At 39.7% G+C, this 20,042-nt stretch overlaps 1 protein-coding gene across 12 annotated transcripts in view; it reads left to right on the forward strand.

The window, feature by feature from the left end:
* The window catches only part of EML6 (EMAP like 6), a 135,091-nt gene that overhangs the window by 99,692 nt on the left and 15,357 nt on the right, over window positions 1-20,042 (forward strand). For all 12 annotated transcript variants that reach the window (XR_014582893.1, XM_083832334.1, XM_083832338.1 and 9 more), the window contains 7 exons: window positions 525-677; window positions 949-1,080; window positions 6,068-6,156; window positions 6,821-6,997; window positions 7,108-7,309; window positions 7,528-7,654; window positions 19,493-19,571. Coding sequence is in view for 11 of the 12 variants with exons in the window: in XM_083832334.1 (XP_083688460.1) it covers window positions 525-677; window positions 949-1,080; window positions 6,068-6,156; window positions 6,821-6,997; window positions 7,108-7,309; window positions 7,528-7,654; window positions 19,493-19,571 (959 nt within the window). In the remaining variant the exon portion in view is untranslated. The remainder of the gene's footprint in view (window positions 1-524; window positions 678-948; window positions 1,081-6,067; window positions 6,157-6,820; window positions 6,998-7,107; window positions 7,310-7,527; window positions 7,655-19,492; window positions 19,572-20,042) is intronic.

The raw sequence follows: 20,042 nt of genomic DNA on the forward strand, positions 1-20,042 counted from the left end.
AGCTGTATGGTCAGAAATAATGTTGGGGGGAAAAAGTAAGTGGAGAAAATGTAGTACATCTCTGTTTTAAATGTGCTCTACCTGAGCGCATAACTGTTATTCAATCATAAAACAAAGAAGCTTCCAAGTGTTGTATCTCTGAAAGACTTATGATTATGTTACCTGTAATGAGTCTTTGAATTTTTTATCTGAATTTCCTTTCTGTATGTTTTCCTTATATATTTATATAATTGGTGAGTTTAGAATGAAATGAGATATTTGCAGCTAAACCGATTTCCAGACTGATGAAATCACTGTTGTCAACTCAAGAACAGCCTGTACAAGACTGTACATTGCCATTTAGTAAAATGTTAATCATAGTTCTCATAGTTCTCCTATCACATGATAAACTTGTTTTAATAAATAACAAATACATTTTAAAAGCATATACTTGATGCAAAAAACCTTTCACTTACAATTTGTGATAGGTTTCTCAATCACAAATTCAGAAACCTTAAGATACTCCTTTTCATTTTCCTTGATAGGTGGACGATGCTGTGCCTTTTCTCCTGATGGGAAAGCCTTGGCTGTAGGATTGAATGATGGGAGTTTTCTGGTGGTAAATGCTGACACTGTTGAAGATATGGTATCTTTTCACCACAGAAAGGAAATGATCTCAGATATAAAGTTTTCACGAGGTATAATTAGAAAGCAAAGTGAAAGGGCAGTGTTTATCTTAGAGTTTGTTTTTCTACTCTAGACATAAGTTTGAATGTTCAGAAAGTAGGTTGACTTTTTGTGTGCTTCATGTCTTTAAACACTTTACAATTCTGTATAGTTGTATGTAGCCTTGTATAATGGGGTCCACCCCTGCCTGGGGCCTTTGGGTCAACTGCAGTAATAAAAATGCATAGCAATAATAATTATAGCATGTATGCCCTTCATAACCTCAATGTCTCTTCTTTACAGAATCAGGAAAATACCTGGCTGTGGCTTCCCATGATAATTTTGTGGATATTTACAATGTGCTTACCAGCAAAAGAGTTGGCATTTGTAAAGGTGCATCTAGCTATATCACACACATTGACTGGGACTCAAGAGGTAAAATGTTTGACCAGAGATTCAGTTTTAAAAGTTCTTGCAAGAGGGAATATCGGAATTGCTCTGGTGACAGAGCTCAAGGAGGGTGTGGAGAGGTTAAGGGCCATCAGGGAGTGTGAGCGGGAAATAGACTGGTGGAGCAACTCCCTGCAAGGCCTGAAGGAAAGACACCAGGGTGAGACACCCCAAACAGTGTTGGACCTTCTGCCCTGTTGCTGTTGAGCAGAGGGAGGGGACGTAGGAGATGAAGAGGAATGGAAGCAGGTCCCTGCTCAGCGTTGCAGGCAACCCCCCTCCCTACCGGCCTCACCTTCCCTGGTGCCCTTACACAACAGGTTTGAGGCCTTGGAGCTTGAGAGACTGGTGGGTGAGGATGAGGTCAGAAGTCTACCCAGGAGGATGCTTAGGGCAAGGAAGTTGACTCCATGCCTCAAGACTGCCTCCACTAAGAAAGAAAGAAGGGTAATTGTTGTATGCGACTCCCTTCTCAGGGGAACAGAGGGCCCTATATGTCAGCCTGACCCTACCCGTAGGGAAGTCTGCTGCCTCCCTAGGGCCAGGGTCAGAGACATTGCCAGAAACCTTCCTAACCTGGTTCGCCCCTCTGATTACTATCCTCTTTTGATAGTCCAGCAATGAAATCGCTGTCAGAAGCCTGAAGGGTATCAAACAGGACTTTAGGAGACTGGGACGATTAGTAGATGGAGCGGGAGTACAGGTGGTGTTTTCCTCCATCCCTACAGTGCCATGGAGGGGTACAGAGAGGACAAGGAAAGCCCACCTGATAAACACGTGGCTCAGAGGCTGGTGCCAACACAGAAACTTTGGGTTTTTTGACCACGGGGTGCTTTACTCGGCACCCAGCCTGATAACTGCAGATGGGTCCCACCTGTCTCTAAGGGGAAAATTAATACTAGCCCAGGAACTGGCAGGGCTCATTGAGAGGGCTTTAAACTAGGTAAGAAGGGGGATGGGGATGAAATGAGGCTCATTAGAAGTGTGCCAGGGGGAAACAATGTCAGGGCTGGGGGAGAAGGCAATGGCCCAAATGAAGTGCGTCTTCACTAATGCACGTAGCATGGGCAACAAATAAGAGGAGCTGGAAACCATTGTGCAGCAGGCAAGCTATGACTTGGTTGTCGTCACTGAAATGTGGTGGGACCACTCCCATGACTGGAGTGCTGCAATGACTGGCTATAAGCTCTTCAGAAGGGACAGGCAGCACAGAAGAGGTGCTGGTGTGGCTCTCTGTATTAGAGAGTGTTTTGATGCTGTGGAACTCGAGACTGGGAATTATAAGGTTGAGTCCTTATGGGTTAGGATCAGTGGGAAGGCCAACAAGGCAAGCATCCTGGTGGAGGTCTGTTATAGACCGCCAAACCAGGATGAGGAGACAGATGAGGAGTTCTACAGTCAGCTGGCAGAAGTGGTGAAATCGCCAGCACGTGTTCTCGTGGCGGACTTCAACTTCCCAGACATATCCTGGAACTACAATACAGCTCAGAGGAAGCAGTCTAGAAGGTTCCTGGAGAGCGTGGAAGATAGTTTCCTGACACAGCTGGTTAGTGAGCCTACCAGGGGAGGTGCCCCGCTGGACTTTCTGTTCACGAACAGAGAAGGACTGGTGGGAGATGTGGTGGTCAGGAGCTGTCTTGGGCAGTGACCACGAAATGGTAGAGTTCTCTACTTGGCAAAGTCAGGAGGGGGATCAGTAAAACTGCTGTCTTGGACTTCCGTAGGGCAGACTTTGAGCTGTTCAGGACACTGGTTGGCAGTCTCTTGGGAGGCAGTCCTGAAGGGCAGAGGAGTCCAGGAAGGCTGGGCACTCTTCAAGAAGGAAATCTTAAAGGCTCAGGAGCGGTCTGTCCCCATGTGCCCAAAGAGAAGCCAGCACGGAAGAAGACTGGCCTGGCTGAACAGAGAGTTGTGGTGACAGCTTAGGAAGAAAAAGAGGGTTTATGACCTTTGAAAAAGAGGGCAGGCCACTCAGGAGGACTATAAGGATGTTATAAGGCTCTGCAGGGACAAAATTAGAAAGGCCAAAGCTCATCTGGAGCTCAATCTGGCTACTGCTGTTAAAGATAACAGAAAATGGTTTTATAAATACATAAACATGAAAAGGAGGACTAAGGAGAATCTCCATCCTTTACTGGGTGCGGGGGGGAACTTAGTGACAAGAGATGAGGAAAAGGCTGAGGTGCTTAATGCCTTCTTTGCCTCAGTCTTTAGCAACGAGGCCGGTTGTCCTCTAGATACCCAGCACCCTGAGCTGGTGGAAGGGGATGGGGAGCAGAATGTGGCCCTCATAATCCGCGAGGAAATGGTTGGCAACCTGCTACAGCACTTAGATGTACGCAAGTCAGTGGGGCTGGATGGGATCCACCCAAAGGTACTGAGAGAACTGACAAAAGAGCTGGCCAAGCTGCTTTCCATCATTTATCAGCAGTCCTGGCTATCAGATGAGGTCCCAGTTGACTGGCGGCTAGCAAATGTGACGCCCATCTACAAGAAGGGCCGGAGGGTAGACCTGGGAAACTATAGGCCTGTCAGTCTGACTTTGGTGCCGGGGAAGCTCATGGAGCAGATTATCTTGAGTGTCATCACGCGGCACTTGCAGGGGAAGCAGGCAATCAGGCCCAGTCAGCATGGATTTATGAAAGTTGGGTCCTGCTTGATGAACCTGATCTTCTGTGACAAAGTGACGCGCTTAGTGGATGAGGGAAAGGCTGTGGAAGTAGTCTACCTTGATTTCAGTAAGGCTTTTGACACCGTTTCCCACAGCATTCTCCTGAAGAAACTGGCTGCTCGTGGCTTGGACTGGTGTATGCTTCGTTGGGTTAAAAGCTGGCTGGATAGCCAGGCCCAAAGAGTTGTGGTGAATGGAGTGAAATTCAGTTGGAGGCCGGTCACTAGTGCAGTCCCCCAGGGCTCGGTACTAGGCCAGTTCTCTTTAATATCTTTATTGATGATCTGGATGAGGGGATCGAGCGCACCCTCAGTAAGTTTGCAGATGACACCACATTAGGTGCGTGTGTCAATATGCTTGAGGGTGGGAAGGTTCTGCAGGAGGATCTGGATAGGCTGGGCTGAGGCCAACTGTATGAAGTTCAACAAGGCCAAGTGCCAGGTCCTGCACCTGGGGCACAACAACCCCAAGCAGAGCTACAGGCTGGGAGATGAGTGGTTGGAAAACTGCCTGGCAGAGAAGGACCTGGGAGTATTGGTTGATAGTCAGCTGAATATGAGCCAGCAGTGTGCTCAGGTGGCCAAGAAGGCCAACGGCATCCTGGCCTGTATCAGAAACAGCGTGGCCAGCAGGTCTAGGGAAGTGATTGTGCCCCTGTACTCGGCTCTGGTGAGGCTGCACCTCGAGTACTCTGTTCAGTTTTGGGCCCCTCGCTACAAGAAAGACATGGAAGTGCTTGAGAGAGTCCAGAGAAGGGCAACGAAGCTGGTGAGGGGTCTGGAGAACAAGTCTTACGAGGAGCGGCTGAGGGAGCTGGGATTGTTCAGCCTGGAGAAGAGGAGGCTCAGGGGCGACCTTATCGCTCTCTACAGGTACCTTAAAGGAGGCTGTAGAGAGGTGGGGGTTGGTCTATTCTCCCACGTGCCCAGTGACAGGATGAGGGGGAATGGGCTAAAGTTGCACCAGGGGAGGTTTAGGTTGGATATTAGGAAGAACTTCTTTACCGAAAGGGTTGTTAGGCATTGGAATAGGCTGCCCAGGGAAGTGGTTGAGTCACCATCCCTGGAGGTCTTTAAAAGACATTTAGATGTAGCATTTAGTGATATGGTTTAGTGTAGGACTTGTTAGTGTTAGGTCAGAGGTTGGACTCGGTGTTCTTGGAGGTCTCTTCCAACCTAGATGATTCTGTGATAACCATTCTTGTACCAGTTACTAAGACAAACTGTAACTACTAAGACAAATACTTTCTCAACATCGAACACTGTATGGGTTCAGTGCAATTACATTTGCTGAGGGAATTCATCCTCACTTGTAGCACTTGTACCAGAGTACGAGGTAATTCACTAATAACAACATATGAGTAAACCGTCACTTAACGAACATAATACTGCTTTTCTTTGTCCTGTAATTTTGTACTGTGTGGCCCAATTTTTTTTCCACCTTTTATGTCCAATTTCTTTTTTTCGCTGAGCATTACATGGCAGGCAATCAGTGCAATGAAATTAGAGAGCATTACTGTCACAACTAATTAAGTCTAACAGGATTGATAACGAGCTCATGCAAATAAGCCTTCCTGACCATAATATGATTCTGTTCAAAACCACCTGTGAGTCTGAGCCCTACTTACCTTGTTAACAGTAGTGTTGTGGAAGTTCACTGACAATGACAGGAGCTAAACTCCCTTCAGAATCTATTCAGATCTTTTTTTGGTGAGAATAAACGTATCAGAAATATAGAGAGTAAATTTGAAAGCATTTTGTGCTTCTTCATGCACAAATGCTGCTAGCATACTATCAATCACATGCAAGATTATCTTCATGTTATGACAGTATCTGTATGGGTCTGGTAAACTTCATACTGAAGGTCATTTTCTTGTGTAGCTGGACTACATACTAGTTAGGCAGAGCAAAATATATAAGAGCCTAAAATGTTTTACACTTTTGACAGAACTGGCTTGAAAAATTTTTAGGAAAATTAATACTCAGGCTTTTTTTAATTGCCACTGTTCTGATGATAAAAACACAAATGAAATATTTCTTCTCAAAAGGTAGACATTTGCTGCAAGACTAATTTCTCAAGATTGTTGGATGGTATTTAAAACACTAGCTCTGCAGTGAAATCAAGAGTGTAGAATTCTTACAAGAGTGAGTCTAAGCATCTGTCTTTACTTTTGCTATGAATAACTCTCTGGAGGATAATTTGTGTGCTTACTTCCAGAAACTTCTTCATTCAATAAAAAGAAAGTTCATAATACTCATAATAATGAATAAGATTCACAATAAATTCTTATTTCATATCCAGGAAAGTTGTTGCAAGTCAATTCTGGTGCCAAGGAACAACTGTTTTTTGAAGCACCAAGAGGGAAAAGGCATATTATAAGAATTGCTGAGGTATGAATTATGCTTACTGGATATTTTTATTTATTTTTTTATTTTTTCTTACTGCAAAAGTTACTTTTCTAGACAGTTGAAAGTTAACATATTTTGTCTTTAAAATGGGATTTTTTTTCCTTTCACGGTACTGTATTTACAGTGTTTAGAATTAGAATTACTTACTCATTCTGTAGAGTGTCTTTCGTAGCATTTGTAAACAGTAGAACTTTTAAAGTTTTTATTTGTATCTCTAAATTTATTTTTGCTTGCTTAATAGCAGTTGTTTCCCCAAATCCTCTTTCCTGAACACTCACCTGTTTTCTATGTAATCAGTGTGCATGCAGTTCATAAACCACCTTTAAATGGTACGACCTAGCTTTCAGTCCTCTTGATTATTTGTGATGCGTAAATGTTCTACAAAATTGCCAATATTTAGTGCCTCAGAAAATCTTTAAGATTTGTATCCAGATCATGTTTATCTAGGGAAAGTGAGAATGTTTAAAGTTGCTTTTAAGCCTTTTGATAAAGAAGTGTAATTTGTGCTAACTAGCTGAAAACAGTGAACGCTTTCTAAAAAACATTTTTAAAATAGTTAATATCAGACATACAAACAATATAAGCATTAAAACTGTGTTTTCGGGGTGTATTAAGATCACTTCTTTGGGTGAAATTTTGATTGCAGATAGAGAAGATTGAGTGGGACACCTGGACATGTGTTCTGGGTCCTACATGTGAAGGAATTTGGCCCATGCACAGTGATGTCACCGTTGTAAATGCAGCTACTCTTACAAAAGATGGAACGCTACTAGCTACGGGAGATGACTTTGGTTTTGTGAAGCTTTTTTCATATCCAGTAAAGGTAATAAGTGTATTTATTTCTCAGATTAGAAACTGTAGTAAAAAAGGATCTAGGGAAGGTGATGCACATAATACATCAGACTGCTAATACACAAATTCTTTGTACTACAGGGCCAACATGCAAAATTCAAGAAGTATGTGGGTCACAGTGCACAGGTAACCAATGTTCGGTGGTTACACAATGATTCTGTGCTGCTGACTGTAGGTGGTGCTGATACAGCTTTAATGATCTGGACCAGAGAATTTTTGGGCATTCAGGAGAGTAAGCTGGTTGATAGTGAAGAATCAGACACAGATGCAGAAGAAGATGGAGGTAAAAAGGATTATGTAACACACATTTTTAATGGTCTTCATTCCACAGAACTCACACGAATGTTTAGCTTGAAGTGGGCAAAAAAAAATAAAATCACGTGCTAAAGTTCAGTATAGGGAGAGTTTGGTAGGATTGTTTTCTTTTGGTGGTGTAGATCTTCTTTTGTAGTCTTCCACTATGAAACATTGGTAATTTGTTTTATGTTTTATTTTTCTAAGGGTATGATAGTGATGTTGCAAGAGAAAAAGCAATTGACTATACCACTAAGATATATGCAGTAAGCATCCGAGAAATGGAAGGGACAAAACCACATCAACAGCTGAAGGAAGTTTCAGTCGAAGAGAGGTATGTCACACAAAGGCATTAATTTCCAAATGTGGATTGCATTTTTTTTGAATCTCTTTTCCTTCAACTAAAACTAGTCTTTAGAAATATGACAGGAATTTTAAAGTTCACAAGATAACTTTTGAAATGCTGTTCGTAAGCTACAATATGTGTTAGTGTGATGGCAAAGGGAATACATATGTAAGTAAAACACCTATGAGTGTTGTGTTTTCTTCTGTTATTCACATAAGCAGTTACATTCTTTCCTACACATACTAATTAGGTATGTGTAGCTATGCATGTCTTCAACAGGGCATTTGTGAAAGTGTGAGCTCTTAAATACCATTTTATTACTGTTCTTTTTGCTCAGTCAGTTAATGACAAGACAGGGGGGAATGATTTGAAATTAAAAGAAGATTTAGATGAGGGGTTAGGAGGAAATACTTCACTCAAAGGGTGGCGAGGCACTGGAACAGGCTACGCAGAGAAGCTGCGGATGCCCCATCCCTGGAGGTGTTCAAGGCTGGGTTGGACGAGGCCCTGGGCAACCTCATCTAGTGGGTGGCATCCCTGCCCATGGCAGGAGGGTTGGAAATAGGTGATCTTTAAGGTCCCTTCCAACCCAAACCATTCTATGATTCTATAATTCTATATAGTTAAAGATTTTGGTGACATTTTCATTAAAATATTTTCAGTTGCATATAATTTTGTCAGGTTGCCAGGTTTTGTCAGGTTAAAAGTGAAATTTCCCATGGCACGTGTTGGCCTTAGGCTGAGTTATAGTGTTTAAAAAAAAAAAAAAGCTGCAAGGAGAACAGTAGTGAAGAGAAGAGAGGAGACAGTACAGAGAGAAGAGCTGAGCATAGAGGGTGAGGTCCAGTGAAAGAGAGGTCTAGGGGAGTGAGTGAGTCAAAACTCCAACTGGTACAGCACTGCTGGGACAGAACAGGAGGATCTATAATCAGTAAAGTACATTCTCCTTTGTAATTTGGAACTGGATCTAGGCACAGTAGGTCTGTACAAAGTTTGCTCCATATTGAGCTATGACATTGATTGGTAACGTGGGTTGTCTTACTTCCCTTTTGGGATGGAGTTTTATGAAAGTTTAGGGCCTCTGAATGATGACAGTTACAATATGAATAAAAACCTGTATGCTGAGGCTACCAGTGTGTATCCAGTTGATGACTCAAACCGTGAATCCACGCAGTTCCTTTCAATTGAATTTCTTTTTATAAGTGGTTAATGTTCTCTTCTGTTATGAGTTTCCTTGCTTTTGTCTAATGTTGGGACAGAAAATAGTTAATAATTTTGCACTCAGTGTTTGAGTAATATGAGAACAAATGTTGGGTCTGGAAGATGAGATGAGAAATGTTGCCCCCTCTTTTATTTTTTTCATTGTTACATTTTAACGAAGACATATAGTAGGACGTTTAATGCTTTTTTTCAATAAATGTTGGTCCATAACCATTTCTTTCCCTTCTTTTAAAAATATTTCTTTCCATTTTCTCATTTACTCATATAGTCTTTGTTCCTTCTCTTTTTTTCTGTAAAAAAGAATATTATCTACTGAATTATCTACATCTATTCATATTCTGAGATTGAGTTTAAAAAGGAATTTTTTTTGGGGGGGTGGGGGGGGAGAATACTGCTAAATTGTTATTACACATGAAATAACAAGTGCCAATGATAGGATGGCCAGATGTTTTACACCAGAAACCTTTGTTCCTTCCAGCTGCTTTATTCTGCTTTGATGATGCAAAAGCAAATGTAGAATGAGTTAAATTAACCGATTAAGCCAGGCTTACAATTGTTTTGTACTTGTGAGTTATCTAAAATATGAATATAAGCATCATTTTTTTTTCATATTAGGACAAAAAATCACCACAGCCCTTAGAAAGTTTTCCTGCTCTGAAACCTGGCTGTGGGCCTGCTATCTGATGCAGGCAAGTACCCTGCTTCTCAGAGGAGTAGCTCAGTCTGTTACAAACACTTCAGGCTTCCTAACTTTTGAGTCTGTCCGCTTTCGCAGTCCTACACTGCCTAAGCTGATTCAGCTGAACATGCTTCATTGCTGTGGAGGAAGGCACACCCTGAAACGAACAGGCAGTTTGCCTTTTTCAGTCTTCTTAACAAAACATATAGTAAAGCAGCACATGATGAGACAAATGAAACAGGCTTGTGTTTGTCACACTGATAATCCATAACGCAAAGAAAATGTGCTTCATGGTATCCAAAATGACAAAGCAACACCGAGGCCGGAAGCTGCCCTAGTATGACCAAGTGTTTCCACACTGCCCACTCTGTTTATAGCTGGTGGGCCTAATTAAATGGGTAGACACCTCATCTGCAATGAGATTGCCTCTGATTTCTGTAATGATTTTTGTAATGATTGTACACAAAAATACTGTAGCCTATTTGAAGAAATAATCAATCCCATAAGCTCTGAACTGAAGAGAGCAAGAAGGTAGCTTTAAATGTTCTCTGTATCTTTTTTCTTTGTACTGTTGCTATATAATCAACAGTTTTGTATTTCATTTTTAAATAGCTGGAAAAAAGCCCTCATTACTGTCCTTACCATGTATTCTCCTAAAGGGTCACAATTATTCTTTTCATCTGTTTTTTTTTATGTACTCTTTCAGTTTCAGTTACTTTAACATAATGTCATCATCAGTATTTGGAATTTGCTGTTCTGATAAGTTTGTCAAAAGATACCATACTTTTCATATGTAGCTGGTTAGGCAAAAATACATTTGCTTACCTTTCTTCATCTGATTCATATACATTTCTAGAATTTATGACCAAATAATTAGAAGCAGAAATTTTGTTGTGAAACATAGGCAAACTGCAGTTGCTGAGGGTGTTGTGCTGATATAAGACTTCAAGTTGTGAAAGGTGCTGGGTTTTGGATGCAGAAGGAGGAGGTTAATGTGTTGGCTACTGCAATTGTCAGACTTCAGCTTTTGGCCACTGTTGTACTAATATGTGTGCAATTTATACAGAATCTTGACAGTCCCAATTATGAGTGCTTCAGGGTGAAGCTGAATTCTCTCAAAGACAGTTGAATTATGAAGCAAGTTTCATAGCTGTGCCAGATTTCATCTTTTCTGACAATACAAAAGAATGCAGCAGCTAATGAAGGATTTGTCTGACCGTGTTCTAAAAGCTTCCCGAAAAGAGTTGGCTGTCTTTTCTTTGTACCTACAAGGGTCTAAAGTGACAGCTGATTGAGCCAGACAAAATTAAAAGCCTACAAGTACTCAGTTGTCAGAGTCCAGGAAAAGTTCTAAATCAGCAGGTCTTCAGGATGTGGAGTCTTGAAATCTCTGTGCACTGGGTTGAGTGAGATGACAACAAGTAATACTGAAGCCAGTTTGCAAAGCTTTACTTATTCTGCAAAGGCACTGCTGAAGTAGCCTCTCCCAGTCCCTTCAGATATGAAGAAGGGAACCAAGAGGATGTTTTCTATTCTCTTTCAGGCAGGTACGTGGGAAAACCTCGTAGTCTTGAGGGGGAAGGTTGTCTGGAGAAAATATTCCAAGTCTCAAATCTTAAATCTTTCTTAGTAATAGTGTCGTATGTCTGTATGAAGACCCCAAAATGAACCAAGGGTTGTGCATCTGTTGGGATTTGCATACTCTGCAAATAAATGTAACTGCATGCTCTGAGATTGATAACATTATGCAAATTTTGAAAATTATGTTACAAGCTGAAAGGCCATTTAAGTTAGGAGTGAGTTAATCACGAGACCTCAAAAACTGCCAGTTTACTTCATTGCATAATGCAGAAAGAAGTGTCCTCCTTGCTGTGTTTTCATTATGTGTCTGAGAAAGAAGGGAAAATTGTGAGTTGTTCATAGGTATGGTGGATAGAAACACAAAATTAAACAAGTAAGTTTAATTTAAGAAAATTAAAAAAAATAAAGGCAAAACGAGAGAGTTTCCAGCTCCAACTCCAAAACCAGAGGAGAGTAGCTGGAACTATAGCTTTGAGCTGCTTCTTGGGGTCAAGGACTTTAAGTTCACTCTGTTTCTTTCTTTAAATAGTAATATTTAGAAGGTGAATTGTTACAAGTTAATTCCCTGCTTATAGACACAAGTAAGCTTCAAATGTGATGTGATACCTAGTAGACCGTTTTTGTGCAAGATTGCTGTTTTATTTTCCTCTTTATTGTAGCTACATTTTCATCTTTATAATACGGAATTTTAACTTTGGGATTTGCTAGGATAAGCTTGCAGGACTGTAACTTCATAATAAGAATGGCATATCAGAAAAACGCAAAGTGCTTAGCCTCTCTAGAAATAACAGTCATTGTACAACTCGAGTTTGATCAAAAGAACTGTATTGTGTCACCTGCCGAGCTGCAAGCATATGGTTGACAGCTGACACAGGCAGTGCTGGGTTGTGTAGGAAAAAGTTTGCAACAACGCACCACCAGCCTTCTGGAAAGGAATCAATGATTTACAAATGACTCTCTGTAAATTAATACAAAGACTTACTCTACTGTCTTTTTGTCAAAAGAGAGGAGCCAGCAGTTCTTGTCTCTGCTCTCCCCTGTCATGGGGAGGAGGGTAGGAGGACAAATTTGACGTAATACTTGATACAAGATAACTGTGACTTTGAGCAGCTGCTGTGCTCCCCCTTTCACTACTTAGCATGTACTCTGTGCTTAACACAATCCTGCAAAATAAAAATGAAATCAGTATGACACTGGCCTTCTCTAGATCTCCAGAGTGCTGGGCCCCAAAGCAAACTGGGAGGAGAAATGTCATTATTATAAAGGGCAAAAAATGACAAACTTGGGGATAATATTAAGGTGCCGCCTTAGAAAAGAAAATGAGAGTCCTTTATCAAATGTACTTGTCCTGTCTTATTTATTTATATAAGAAAATAATAATCAGTCTGCAGATGTCTTGGAGGAACATAGAAGTTGCGTGAAAAATTTTATCTACAGGATCTTAAATTAACCGTGCTCTGGTATTTTCATGAGGGACCCAAGGTTTATTGTCCCTGTCAGCAGTTACAGGAGAGGTGAGGCTGAGGAACAGTATTTAAATGTCTTGCAGTTGTATTAGTTTGTGCGTTTGGTTAAGATAATTAATTGATTGTTGTTTCTCTCTCCTCTCCCCAACCTTCTTGTTTTTCTTCTTCTCCCTTTCCATGTCTGTCTTCCTATCATCCCCCCACCCTTATTTTTCTCTTCCTTTTTTGCTCCTCTGATTGGCATCCTCTTCCTTGCTCTGCCTGTATGATACAGAAGCAGGGTGCCAATGAGAGGTGCTGCAGGAGCAGTCTCACGGTGTGGGAGCTCCAAGAGCAGTGCTCCCACACCGCGGGACCACTTGGTCAATGGTGGGACTGTCTCAGACAATCCAGGACAATTGTAAGCTATACTGTGTGTTACGTAGGAATTGTGCTTTATTTCAGATAAGGACTAACTTTTTAACTGGGACCATATTAACTGGCAAAGAATTTATACAATAAGAAGTAAAACAAGCTGGCATAAAGATTGTATTTATGTTACTAATACAAAAGGCAAAGATATATTTGCATTTTGCATTCTACTAACAGCTAACATATGTCCTGTGTTTGCAGCTTTCGTTTAGTTTGATTTGCATGACTGTGCATAAACTGAAAACTTGTAACATACCTGGTGACGGAAAACCCTTTTAAGCAGGTTGAATGTGTAGAAAACAAAAAGCAACATTAGCATGTTTGTCTAGTTTTCTGTTTTCTTAACATACGGCTTGTCTCACTTTCCGTGAGTTACCTGTCTCAGAGCTTGTTCTGAAGTGTGTTATTGTGCATCATTTGTAACCATATGTTCTGATAATAAATAAGAATTCGGATTTTTTCTCTTCAAACATTATTCTTTTGATTGTTTTATTTCTTTACAACAACATGAGCCAAATTATGTAAGCTTCCAAAGTTGCCTCCAAGCGGTACAAACCTTTGTACCATAAAGTGAAATATTAGGCATATGGTTACAAAATTTGCTCATGCACTTTTACATGCACACTTTTGCGGGTGCAGTGTAAAAGCTTTGAATGTGAATCTGTGTAGTATTTATGTGTAGGTGGGAATGATGCAAAATGTGTCTGGAAAAACACATCTTCGGGGTGGAGAAAATAACTTTTGGCTTATTTCAGCACAAGTCCACTGTTTGAGTAGCATCCTTTGGAGTATTCACTTTTACTTTCTCACAGCATTATGTCAAGTTAATGCATCCTAAATGTTTTTGGCAGCATGCTGATTTTGTCACAGTTGTCCCCAAGGCTTGAGCACATTGTGACTGATATTTTCACAGTTCCTGCTAACCTATTGAACTTGAAGTCAATTTTGCTTCTCCCACAGGTCAGCACAAAGCTGGCAAAATGTCTTTTGCATTTGTGTGACACTTGGTGAGTGTGGAACTGCAGGATGCCAATACTGTTGCAGTGCACATGTTCCCAACATTTCTCTGTCTGAATGTGAGAAATGCTCTCCACACTGAGGTGGATGTGAAATATTCAGGCGTTTTGAGGGCTTTTTGCTGTGGGGGTTGTATTCCAGGAAGGATTGAAAAAGCGTTGTTTCTGATACAGCTTATGTTATGTTACACAGGGGAAGGATGCTAACGTGTCTACCTGTTACATTCTGCCTCAAGCCCCAGAGTTCTCCATAAGCTATTGGTTGAATGTTTATACTTACGCAGTGAGCACAGCTGCAAAATGTGTCAGAATTTATGTAAAGAAAAATGAAACAAATAGGACAGACTTCTGCTCAGACTTGATCATAAACCCTGAGGGAAGCTGGAGAAAAGAGAAAGACTTCACAGAACATGCTAAAGTTGGGTTGGTGCTGGGGCCTTGGTAGTATATGGAGAGAGATCTCCTGAAGTCTCATGATATGAGGTACTCTAAACTTTTTAGCTCAAAGACAGAAGATTAGATTTTGCCTAAAGTATGTTACAGAGTGTTCCTTGAAGCTCAATTTGGCAAACAGGTGAACAGGTCGCTGAAGGATCTTCCAGATAGTCCTGTCTATGCGGTGTATTGTGTATGACACATCTCTGAGCACTAGAGCCAGACTATCTGCAATAGTTATTAAAATAACAACTTTACAAGATGTTTAGAACAATGAACTTGTTCAAAAATAAAGGCATTCAGATTTCATTCAGAACTGATTGTACTTATTAATCTGCTTTTCTGCTTGTTTCACATTTGGAGACTAGAATAACACGTGAATGCAGTGACTAGCTTCCCTTACAAAAACTTAAAAATGGCTATCACCACCATGCGTTCTGCAATACCCTTTTTTTTTTTTTTAAAGAGTGCATCAGCATACATGTGAAATGATAAATACAACCATGCTAAGGCTTTTTCAGTGCTATGCTTTTAAAAATACTTCAGATTGCAATTGATATTTCCCTCTAGTTTTGTTTTGATTTTGTTTTTCAGTTTTGTTTTGATTTACTGTATTAAAAAGTAGGGTACCTTCATGTTGAATACTGTTCTTTTTTGTTTTCTCATGATATCTACAAAATGTAAAGGAAAGCAGAAGCAGGAAAAGTTGTATATAAAACTACTGTGTATGTTGAGATGGGAAAATCCAAAGGTTTAGAATTCACAGAATCTCTCCTTAAAGCTAGGAGTTTTGCAGCAGTTGTAGAGCTCTTGGGAGGCCCCTTCCTGTCAGCTGGTGGAAATGTGCTTTCCAAAGCTCTTTTGCAGGTTTTTTTTTTTCTGAAATGAAGTTTGTTTTTTTGAATCTCAGGTTGTTAATTCTCTCATCCAAGCAAATGTACTAGTAGATCATCTTACCTCACTTTAACCTTTGCTTTCTCTTCCTGGGAGTAGTCCTTGTTCATTTTTATTTTTGTCTAGCATCCAGATGTGTTCCCTCTCCAGTTAGCAGCCAGCTAAATGCATGCCTTAGCCTCCTAGTTGGACTTTCTTACGCTTTTCCTCTGCCCAGTCCTGCTGGGCCCTGCCTGTCACCTTCTCAGTGTCAGGGCATTTTTGTTCATCTGTCGCTTCTCCAAACCTCAGTTTTTGTTGCTTTCATGCAGCATTGTTTCTGAAGGTTCAATTCTGTTCCCATTGGCCTCAGAAGGGAATATTTGTTTTCTTTCCAACTTGCTACAGATGCAGGAGACATCTCTCTTCAGAGAGCAGTTACCCCATGTGCTGTAAAAACATGTGTTGGTTATCCCTATCCCATGGAATTTATCGTAACAATTTCTTTGTTCAGCTTTTTTTCTCCTATATTTTCTATCTAAATGCATCTAACTTTTTTTGTGTGCTTTGACATCCTATTCTCGAAGACTGCACCTTCCTCAAGGTGCCCCACTCTTCTAAAAGCCTGTTCCCTGTCCCCTGCCCAGCTTTTGGTACATCCAACTGTTGTTCTCTGTCCTAGTGCTGCCTATACATCCCACTCAGGATTTAGGCTCCTCTTTCTACTCACTGGTCTTGATCACTTCAGATAGCCTTACTTGTCAGGTGAGAGCAAGTGAGTTGTCACTTGCACCTTTTTACCTTTCTGCATTAAGACCTGTAAAGAGAGTGGGTGAGATTTGGTCAGTTTAAATCTGGAGGCAGCTCACCGATTTATAACCATGCATAATTGTGTAAGCATATAATCAAGGTAATCATCAGTAACAGAAATTTTATTTGCTGTATTCACAGTATCTTAGGGACTGAAACCCCTCTAATGTCTGACTGTCTTATCTTTCCTGGAACTCATTCATCCCATAACATAACATAAGCATGTTTATTTTACATTACTGGAAAGAAACCGTTAATACTTGTATTATGTTTTAACTTGCTTTCCTTTGGAGGCAGGGAATTGTCAAGTAAGTACTAACAACACACAGCACAGAAAAAGCACAGATTGCTGTGAATGTACAATGCAGATTGTGTAGGCCACAAAGGGTAAATATATGCAATGTCCTATAGTGAAAATTTCTTGTCTTGACACTGCCATCCTATTTATCAAAATAAATTAGGTCTAGTTATAGACTTGTTAAAAACAAAAGTCAAATTGATGCTGCTTTATGTTTCTTTAATTAAGATGATGATAAGTCAATGAATGCATATGTGTGTATGTATACATGTGTATGTATATATGAATGCACACAACATTTGTGTTTGTGTACTGTGAATAGATACGTATATAAAAGTATGTGTGTGTATGTGTATGTTTCCAAATTAAATCTCATGTTTACTATCTACTGATTATTAGTCATGTCATAGTGGTAGTGTTCTCTTGCTTTCATAAAAAATTTTTGGCTTGCTCTTGTCATAAACTTCAACAGATATGTCAAGGTAAAGAAATGTGAAAATGATCCATTTTAAGATTACACTAAAACAGAAAAAAGAGCAGGAGGCGTACAGGAAAAGAATTTATTATTTTTATAAGTGATGATTCAAAGGCCTTAGTAAATCTGGGTTGAAAGTGCTTTTTCTGTTCTAGCATCACATAGTGTTTTTATTTTGCAAGAGAATTGAGTTTTATAATAACTTCTTCTACCCCTTCTCTACTGGTGATTGCACTGCTATTTGGTCCAATTACCGTTGATGGTTATGTAACACGACTTGATTGACCACTTCCAGAGAAAATAAAGGTACTTGTTTCCCTGTGAACAAAAAGTACAAGCTGTCCCTGTACATAAGTTGGCCTAACAGAGAACAATTATCAGGCTAAATTGCAAGCTGAACTAGGATAGAAAACAAGCATCCATTGTGTGAAACTCTTTTAACAGTGCTTATAAGAATGTTATGTTCTACCAGTTGCCATTCCTGTTAGGCACCTGAAAATAAAGAAACACACGGAATCACATTCTCCTTCAGCATAAAGTGTGCAGGAAGCATTTATGTAGCTTCCTTTTTTTCCCCTCCCTGTCCTGTAGGATCTTGAGTTAAGAATGCACCCCGTAATGCCAGGGGATGATGTTTCTGAATTTGTAGACTGGTGCACTCTTTAATTTCTGTTTTAGTTTTTGCTGGCATGCTTGAATAGCATGTTTTGTGCCACATGGGAATGACTGATCAACTCTAAAAATGCTTGTGCATGAGTAAAGTGGTCAGAAGTACACCTAAACTGTATTAAGTTTCTTACTTGACTTTGTTTGCTGCTTACAAGGGGATCAAGGTAACTAACTCTTTTACTCTTTTACTGTCAAAAGATCTAATAATGTACTTTGCTAGTACTTAGTGAGTTTGTTTGCTTGAGAAGTGGGTTGGTCTGTTTACTTTCAGTTCTGTTGTGTCTTTTTTGGAGCTCAGATTTTCATGCTACCTATTTCTGCAATAAGTATTCTAATTGTGTAGCAATGTGTTCTAGCTATGCATTTTGTCAAATGTTGTCTTTAATAGCTTTCATAAAAACACAATTCTAGAAAAATCAGTTCCCGCTAAGCAAAAGGTATTTCACTCTTCTGAAATGACTTTTGCAAAATAAAAAAAAAGAATTAGTGGTAGTTACAGTGTAAGGACAAGAAAAATCAAAATTTCACAGCATCTATGATGTGTATCAAGTTCATTCATTTTTGAAATCTTAAACTGCAAAAATACTTTCCAGATTCAAGCCTCAATTAAATAAATTGAGGCCAGGTGTTTTGTTTTGTTTTGTTTTTACTTACAGAACCCTGTTTAATCCTGTCTCCAGAATCTGCAATTGGAGTTTAAAGGCATGCAGTGTTGCTTTTCATATTAATAACAGCAGCCATCAAGTGATGTTTTGAAGCAAGCATTTAATCATAATACCTGTTTTTATTCTTTTGCTATCACCACTTCTATTCCAACCTTCTAGCAAGATCCATCTTCTGACTAACAGTTGATCAAACATGATGAAAAATCTAGGCTAAAATTATATGGGCTAAATTCTCTGATAATCCAATACAATTTTTATGGGTCTGTTCTGTTGTTGACAGGGTTAGAATTTAGCCTCCTGAATTTCTATTACCAGAAAAGGGTAATGATTATGCTCAAATTAGCGTAATAGTCATCCAGACTGGAGTCAGTGCAGCAGGATTTGGTTTTGTTAGGTCATGAACTTCTAGAGGCTGAGCACCCTCTACTCCTGTTAGGTTTGTGCCTCTTCTTTTTTTCTTGGAAGGATCAAGTCAAATACACCCTTTGCTGCCTCCCATATAATCATTTCTCTGTTAACTGTAGCCTGTTGCCTTCCAGTTAGTACATTTCATGGCAGTAGGTGTTATCTGATGTTGTAACAGATGTTGTTTGCACAATTTTTTTTCAGTCTGTGTTGTATTTTTAGTTACTTTCAGCAACTGTAATTATATAAAGATGCTTCGCTGGCCTTAGACTTTTTAAAATTCACACTGATAAGTGACTTACACAGACTAAAATGTAATACTTGTATCTTTAATGTGATTTTGGGAAGATTTTAATAATGTCAAGTCAAGGTTTTGTGATGGGATTTCTCAGAAGAAGCAAGGTTGGAGGAAGGTTAACTTCAGATGTGGAAAGTCTTTTAGAGTGTTTCTGAAAGCAACAATTTACTATCTGTTGGTATTCCGGGACTTTCCTATGGATTTAAACCATTTATTTAAACCAGAATTTATTTTAAACCATTTATTTTATTTATTTAAACCAGAATTTAAAAATAAAAATTGGTGTAAGGTGGTCTGTTCTGCCACTCATCCACAAAATCTACATGAATGTTATTTCTGCTCCGTCTATCAAAATGCATATGATTTTTGTTTGTTTATTATGAAACTCTAAAATCTAGGCATTAAACATGTAGTTGCAATTGGCCATTTCTTGTTCACTTGTAAAACATATACTATGGTTTTACAGGATTAGTTTTGCTTTCAAACATACTGATTGTCTTCTTTTTTACATGTGTTTGTTTCAGGCCGCCAGTTAGCAGAGCTGCTCCTCAACCTGAAAAACTGCAAAAGAACAATATCAACAAAAAAAAGAAACTGGTTGAGGTCAGACTTAGTATTTATTAATTTGCTTTAGAAGTAATATGCGCTGGGTGAAATTCATCCCTATTTTGAGCACAGCTGAAGTTGTTTATAGGCAGAAGAAAAGGGAAAGAAACTTCTAAGTAGTGTTCTCAGCACTGACAGCAAACACCAGAAGACATGATAGCCAGCAACCTCTGGCAGAAAAAAAGCTTGGATTCAGGGTATTGAAGTTTACCTGTAACAACAGATCTTTCCACACCCAAAATTTGTGTATTATATTGAAGGACAGGTACAGCTAAGGTGTATGTTCATCCACAGCAGAACCCACACTCACTAAATAACCCCAATGGAAATCCAGTCAGAAATGGCACTTTTGCACATACAAAATCATGTGCATTATTTTGAATTACAAAAATTGCGTGATTTTGAATTTTGAACTTTGCTTATTTATCTGGGGACATACCGTTTTCCTCAAACTGTAGGCCCTCTCCT

Source organism: Anser anser (assembly GCF_964211835.1).
Source record: "Anser anser genome assembly, chromosome: 3".
Classification (NCBI taxonomy): Eukaryota; Metazoa; Chordata; class Aves; order Anseriformes; family Anatidae; genus Anser; species Anser anser.